Below are 7,623 nucleotides of genomic sequence, written 5' to 3'. Positions count from 1 at the left end.
AAAGTATACTGAAATAATAAAAATAATAATTATTATTACTAATATTATTATATTGATAACAACAAAAACAACAATAATATATTTAGAGACTCATTTTAATTAATAACATTTTAAAATATTAATGTTTTACTTTATTTTGGGAAAATAACTCACAAACTTTTAAATAACACAAACTTTTAAAAAGGTAGAGTATTTATTCATTTTTCATTGTTATTATTATGATATAAATGCTTTATTTGAAGACCAGCTGATTGTAAGAGGAACAAAATAAAACGAGGAGACGCGAGCTTCAGGTGAGCTCAGTGTCATTTTTTATTAAATAGTTAAGGAACAAATAACTACACACTGAAAGACCTAAAAGTCCTGAATACGGCGAATGGAGCCGACAGTAGGATGCATGGCATTCCAGTCAGTGAAGCAGCGATACTCGCCTCTCTCCAACAAGTACTGACGTCCCCTGTAGTTTGGATGCTCAAAGAAAATCCAGGCTCCATCCAAAACATTACAGGAATGGACCTCACGCTGACGGAATCGGTCATAGAGAGACGGCCAGTCCTCACTGCACTCCATGGTCTGACCCTGGAAGTCAGGCCGCTCATACAGACGAATACGGAAAGAGCCAGTGTGCTGCAAAAGAGAGAGTTTCTTCAAGAACCATTACAAATGCTGTCATTGTTTTGTAGGACATTTAGAAGGACAAGATGAAGCAGCAAGTTTTCATAAGCTTAATGCTAAATTGTGGTTGATGGCTGTGGTTTAGATAAATAACGCAGCTTTTATGTCCAGATGATAATATCTAAAGCTTCTTAAAATGACACTCATTGAGAGAATAGTCAACAAAATACATATTATTTATGTTGTTAGGGAAGACTGTTGTTTAAGCCAAATCATGTTTAGCCAGAAACAATAAAGGTATTTCTAATCTGGTATATCTTAGTGCCAGTTATGCTGTTCCTGAATGATTAGTGACTTTTTGTTTTACTGGAAAAGAGGAATACAGATCTCTATCGGCCAAAGCTACAGCTGTCCTGCATACACCCATGAATTACTTACATTTCGCACCATACGGCAAGACCTTATAGTGTCATTGTAGCCCATCCAGCGCTGATAATCAGAATATTCTCCCCTAGTTAGGATGTACTGGAAGCCCATGAAGTTTGGACGCTCATACAAAACCCAGGCCCCATTCTCGACTCGGATGGAGTTACAGCGAGTGAAGTGGGACGACAGCTCTGGGCAGTCCAGGCTGCACTCAAAGGAACGTCCCTGAAAGTTTTTGTCCTCATAAAAGACAATCTGTGTGGAACAAGATGTAGAAACAAAGTTAAAGAAAGGAATAAACAGCAGAGCCAGCCTATGCATGCAAGACATTTCCTACTTTTCCCATTCTGTCCATGTTTTTGGCTAATTTCATTCCTGCATTTGATGTATGCTGTGAATCGAAAGGGCAATGAGCGAGATTTATATGTTTCACATTGAGTTGCTCTGCCAGGCAAATCATTGTTATATGAATGGCCACAGCAATTGCATCATCAACAGCTGATACTGCGATTGTTTCTAGACTGTTCCTGCATTAATGCACTGGCCATTGTATGGAACCCTGGCCTGTTGTTCCTGCAATGGCTGAGTCTAGAAAATATTTATTGGGCTAATTAAATTGTTTTCCAGCTGCCAGGGCTGGCATAGTTCAAGCAACACTGGCGTCTAGCCACAGGCTCATATTGTATGAGGGATAACGTACAGTTTAGAACAAATCGACGCATTTGTGTTTGGACATCCCACCACAAACTCTGGTTTACTGTTGGACAACAAATTCACTTCAATTAAAATTTAACTCCTTTAATCTGCAAGCCTTTTAGCTTCTGTGAGCAAAATTTGATGAAAAGACTTCAATGAAAGCATCAGTGAACTAAATTGGTTTACAAATTCCAATGTTATGAAAGTGGTTACTAATAAATAAAAGCTTTCCTGTGGTTATCAATGCCAAGGTTGTGGTTTTAATTCCAATGGAAAGCAAGAACTGATTAAAAAATGTGTGCCTTCAATGTAATGTACAGGTAAGTCAGTTTGAATAAAGATTTGTGTGATTTTGAAGCCATAAAGTTGTTAAAAACACTCTAAAAATCCATGTGCAGAAAATATTTTATTCTTTCTAACCTACAATAAATGTTGCATCTACATGCTTACAATCTTCTGTTACCTCTCTACTAAGCTTCAGTGGATTTTTATTTTATGTATACTTTGGTATGATTGTTAAACTGAAAAGTCCAAAATTATCAAGCTTCAGTCTATACACTGTAAAAATCCCTTTCTCTTCCAATATGGCATGATACTTCAAAGAATTAACAGCTTGATTTCACAGGCAAACGTAACTATTTTACATTTAGTGGCTAATTCGTACGAATTCAAAAATGTACGATTTTAAAAAGGAGGTGTTACATTAAACCCCACGCCTAAACCCAACAATCATTGGGGGATGAGCAAATCAAACTACTTTGTACGAATAAGATTGTACAAAATCATAGGAATTAGCCACTAAATCATAAAGTTACGAGTTGCTGTGAGATCGTTTTGGAATTATTGATATCCTCACTTCCTCAGCAATGGATAATTTTAACAAGACTGGCCAGTCTCCACATTTGACCTTGGAGATGGTGTTATTTTGCACATAAGCCTTTTAAACGTTTTATTCCAGACTGGTCACGTCAACTCATAAAACATTCTTCTAGAGATGTTCTTAAATGAATTTTTGCATATTTAAGTTTTAATTTAAGCTTTCTGACAAAAATCTGACAAAACACAACACTATTTTCATTATGCTAAAACATTGTTTGAGAATGCAGGAGAAGGCCACACTTATCTAGTGTTGTTCTTTTACTCTGCATTGAAATGTCTTTCCTTTTTTCATCGGGTCATCATGCAAGTCTTTGGCTGTAGATTGAGAACAACCCTGATGAATTTGTCCTATTTTTCATCATCTTTAAAATGCCAGTCACTTGTTTAGAAATTGTTAGTCTTATTTTAGTCATACACATAGTAATATAATAAAACAGTGTTTTAAATTGCTTTTGTAAGACCTCTTTTGGTTTGACCCTATTTGCTATTTACTGTAACTTTAATGCATATATGGGATAACAGTATTATTTGCAACAGTTCAAGCTTACTTCTCGTTCCAGAGTTTCCAAAAGCTCACTGTGATTTTAAAAAAAAGCTTACAGTTGTAGATAGTTTCAGTCTTGATGTGTTTAAGGTGTTAAAAAATATCTGACCATTTTATATAAATACAAAATATTTTTAATATGTGAAACCTGTGCCTTGAAATTGTCACAAGAAACCTGTAGGAACCAATGGGCCATGAACATATATTATAATCAGCAGCTATGGTAATATTTTTCTTTGCTCTCTATTTCCACCTGGAAAAGACCTCTAGAGATTGTGCAGCACCATTTGATCAGATCCATGACCTGTGAAGAGATGGACTTCAAGGCCAACACATACACTTAATGCACAAATAGATTTCATTTAACATGTAGACATACTGTAACATTTTTTAAAAACCACATTATATACTATATAACTGCAGGTTAACTATGTTTATATATAATGTCCACCCTATATACAACTTCTTAACTTTTCTGATTTTGATTGCAATTGTAAAGCTGCTTTGAAACAATAATTATTGTGAACAGCCCAATACAAATAACTTGAACTGAATTAAAGTCAGAAGTGCAGCATAATCAAAAATAAAAGAGTTTTGCACCTGTGTTGTTAGTAGATTTGGTAGTGAGTAGACAATTTGTTTTATCATATGTTTTGCTAATTTTCAGTCTAATATGACATTGTGAAATGAGCTGCATTGTGAGATGTTGCCCTGTTTAGCTTACAAAGATGCATGCTATTTACACTGTTAACAGTGCCAGTTACTGTAGCATCAAATATAAACAAAATCAAAAACCTTATTCATATTTAGTGGAAATACAGTATTAATAAACGATTTGTAAACATACACAATTAACAATGTCCTGTCATTGGGTAAAAAATGTCCTTTGAATAAATCTTTTGCACATAAAATAGTTTTTAAAATAGTGATTAATGGGTGTTTTCTATTTAATTATCTTTTTGATTAGCATCATGGGACCTTTTGACACTGAAAGTTGTAACAATTTTCTGACATTATGTATTGTCTAAAAAAATAACCTTATTGCTTGTTATATTTATTTACAAATATATTTTATTCAATATATTTTTATACATTTTACACAATATAGTTTACTGAGTTAATAGTCTTAGTTAATGGTTTGTTAATAGCATGAACTGTGACTTGAAGTAAAGTCTTACTACCATTAATATAAACCAATAATAAAATGCGTTAAACAATTTATTTTATGATATATTACAGTTTTCCCAGTGTTGGGTTGCAGCTGGAAGGGCCTCCACTGCATAAAACATATGCTGGACCAGTTGACGATTCATTTTGCTGTGGCGACCCCTGAATAATAAAGGGACTAAGCCGAAAAGAAAATGAATGAATGAATTTATATTACAGTACATATATTTACACAAATGTACAGTGGATCATCTGTAAGAATGGTGTGCAGTGATGTGAAGATAAATATAATTGCTTTTGATTGGCTTTGTTACACTTTGTAATTGCTTTTAAATTATTATGGGTAAATAGTTAACTCTTCATAGGGTTTGGCTTTGAATCCCAGTACTCATTTGAATGAAAATATGAAAAATTTTACTTATAATTGTACTATTTATGCTCAAAAGATGCAGAAACATGTATGAACTCACTAGCTGTCATTCACTGCTTTAAAAAATAAATAAATGTAGGTGTAAACCAGCTTAAATAAAGAAAAACTCAAAGTGAATGCTTCTTCAAATATGTTTATTTTTCAAAAGTTTTCAGTAATAGTGAGCAGTTTTCAATTTAACAGTCTGTGGTGATCTGGCGAATAGAGCCCACAGTGGGATGCATGGCCCCCCATTCAGTGTGCCGTCTGTACTCTCCCTTCTCAAGGAAGTACTGACGGCCACGATAGTTTGCATGCTCGAAGAACACGCACGGACCTTCATGAACCTTGCAGGAATTGATCTCTCTGCAGAGGAATCGTTCCTGAATGGACGGGGTGCTTTCTGTCACTTCCCATGTTTGTCCATCAAAGTTGGGCCTCTCAAAGAGTTTGAGCTTCAGATGTCCAGTAACCTGGAGGAAATAAAAATCCCATTACTTTGAAAGGTCTAAGCACACTGTTTACTTTTGAACACCGACTTACTGAGAGTAATTATATGTGCTGCTGCTGGACTTACATGCCTGATTAGACGACAAGATCGGACACAATCGTTGAAGCCAATCCAATGTTGATAATCTGGATATTCTCCTGGACCCAGAATATACTGATAACCCATATAGTTTGGCCGTTCATACAGGACCCAAAGGCCTCCCTTTACCCTTGCAGAATTGCAGCGGCTAAAAAATGAATGAAGGTCACTTGTGTCTCCCTTGCACTCATAGGATCTTCCCTGGAAGTTCCTGTCTTCGTAGAACACAATCTGACAAAACACAACACTGACAGTTAAATAGAGCTAAAACACTGTGTGAGAATGAGGGACAGAAAGGGAGACAGAGGCACTTACACTCTCAGTAGCCATTGTCAGAAATGTTGGATAGCAAACTGTGCTGTAGTCTATTTATACCAGCCCCGAACAAGGGCACAGGTTGTAAATAAATTTAATCAGCCATTCAAAAAAAAAAATCTAAGCTCATTTTATTGTTCTAAAGCACTGAATCATAGATTCGTTCAACAATAAAATTGTTAGCACCAAGCATCCTAACCACAGCCAAAGAACCCCAACCTCGGGATTGTACAACATGCCACTACACACTAAACCACACAATATCAGCCTGATTTTGGCACTATTTATATGACGTAAGGGGTTTCAGTGGTTTGCAAACAACAAGTGTTTGGTCTTAATCAATGACTTTATTTTGTATAGTGCAAGATCTGAGATCCTCTTTAATGTCCTGACAGAAAAACTAGCATGTTTTTAAAATTTAAGACCACTGGTTTAAATAGTTTCCATCAAGTTTCATCTGTGACAATGACAAATAGGAATACAGTAGCTCTTTTGTACAGAGCTTTCAGACATTGTAAAATGAAAAACAAATTATGATTTTGCTACTAATAGGTGGAAGAAAGTTTCTTCGAGCATTTGCAACAAAACACTTGCCTGTATAATGTTTCTTTGAGGTTTGTTCAGTTGCAGTTTAGCAGCAAGTTTTTTCTTGATGACATCAAAATACATTTTTGATGTAATCAAGACAATTCAATTGTGAATTTATAGCAATATTATTTTGGATTCCCAAAAGAACCTTTCAGTGAGTACTTTTTTCAGTGTGAAAAACATTTTACAACCCTGGCTCATTTTTAAAACGTACCTCTATATACATTTCTAGAGAGTGCCATTTATGTCCCAGGAGCTATGTTTATTTTGCATTTTTTTTTCGCGAATCCATCAGAGGCCACTGTGTACGCTTTTTAAGATCTCAAATTTCTCTCGCGAGTGCCATTTGCACCTGCTGTTCTCACATAAATCCACCAGAGGCCACTGTTATCTGACTGTTTGACTGACTGATCAGTTCGCTATTTTCAAAAGCACTGATTGACCCCCCTCCCTGAATCCAAGCAATTTTAAAAAGCAATTTTAAAAAGTTATTTCAAAAAGCATGATAGTCAACTCCTCTCTGCATTTCAAGTCTACCGATGACATGGCGAGCTGACTGGACAAACTGGTAACAGCGGGAAAGCCATCCATATGGAGGTAAGCGGTCAGCTGGTAAGCGAGAAAAGGAACGGCGTCATACAGCCCTGTTGCAATGTGAAGCGGGACGCTGACAAGGAAGTGCGGATCCAAATGCAGGGTTTATTATGCAGAGAATGGTCAGGTAAGCATCAGTCAACACAGGAGCAAACAGAGGTGTACGGGCAATCCAGAGTCATGGTAAATAAACAGGCAGATGGTCAAAAAGCAGGCAGCACACAACGTAAACAAACAAAATAAAGCAAGGTTAAAACACGAAAGGCAAGGCAAGTATGCGTCATAATGTTCAAAAAATCAATTCAACAAGACTCAGCACAGATGTGTGCGAGTGCGCTCATTTTAGTCCATGTAATCAGTTCATGAGCAGCTTCAGCTGTGAGTGTAATCAGACAGGATCTAGGCCAGGTGTGTGAGTGGTGTATGACTGGATCTTGTAGTTCTTTTGCAGGCAGATTTGTAGTTCGTTAGTGAACTGTGTGATCTGCACAGGCTGGATTGCTGGTGATTGTGACACCCATAACGTTCATTTTAAAAATGAAATGCAGCCATACGTACTTCTGGCTAAATAATTTGCGATCACCAGAAATGTATATAGGGCTACATTTTCAGAATGAGCCTTTTGACATTATACTAACACAAAAAGACTTTGTCAACTGTAAACAACCTTGTGGAATGGAAAAGTTCTATGAATGATGAAATAGTTTTTCATGAAACCATTAAAACCAATTAAGAACCTGTATGGACAGCGCTCTTACTTTACAGCCATTAGAGCTTCACAGTTCTTTGGCAGTGCCTGAC

General features: G+C 36.2%; 2 protein-coding genes across 2 annotated transcripts; both read right to left on the bottom strand.

Annotated features, from left to right (window-relative positions):
• Positions 1-354: 354 nt before the first annotated feature.
• On the bottom strand, positions 355-1,414 carry crygs3 (crystallin, gamma S3). The gene is made up of 3 exons (XM_056465231.1): positions 1,379-1,414; positions 1,054-1,296; positions 355-627 (listed from the first exon to the last, which is right to left on the bottom strand). The coding sequence occupies exons 1-3, from the start codon at positions 1,412-1,414 to the stop codon at positions 355-357; spliced, it is 552 nt and encodes a 183-aa protein (XP_056321206.1).
• Positions 1,415-4,933: 3,519 nt separating this feature from the next.
• crygs4 (crystallin, gamma S4) lies at positions 4,934-5,655 on the bottom strand. Its single transcript, XM_056464889.1, has 3 exons — positions 5,641-5,655; positions 5,314-5,556; positions 4,934-5,209 (listed from the first exon to the last, which is right to left on the bottom strand). Exons 1-3 carry the CDS (start codon positions 5,653-5,655, stop codon positions 4,934-4,936), a joined length of 534 nt encoding a protein of 177 aa, XP_056320864.1.
• Between the last annotated feature and the right edge of the window lie 1,968 nt (positions 5,656-7,623).

The sequence above is a fragment of the Danio aesculapii genome, chromosome 9, assembly GCF_903798145.1.
Source record: "Danio aesculapii chromosome 9, fDanAes4.1, whole genome shotgun sequence".
NCBI lineage: Eukaryota > Metazoa > Chordata > Actinopteri > Cypriniformes > Danionidae > Danio > Danio aesculapii.
The sequence above is the reverse complement of the archived record's forward strand: the minus strand, read 5'-3'. Positions and strand labels throughout refer to the sequence as shown.

Excerpts from the sequence above, each read along its gene's own strand:
- crygs3 (XM_056465231.1), bottom strand. The coding sequence starts at position 1,414 with ATGAAATTAGCCAAAAACATGGACAGAATGGGAAAA. Across the intron at positions 1,297-1,378 it reads ACATGGACAGAATGGGAAAA|ATTGTCTTTTATGAGGACAA; the intron begins GTAGGAAATGTC and ends TGTTCCACACAG. Across the intron at positions 628-1,053 it reads CTTGCCGTATGGTGCGAAAT|CACACTGGCTCTTTCCGTAT; the intron begins GTAAGTAATTCA and ends TCTCTTTTGCAG.
- crygs4 (XM_056464889.1), bottom strand. Across the intron at positions 5,210-5,313 it reads CTTGTCGTCTAATCAGGCAT|GTTACTGGACATCTGAAGCT; the intron begins GTAAGTCCAGCA and ends TATTTCCTCCAG.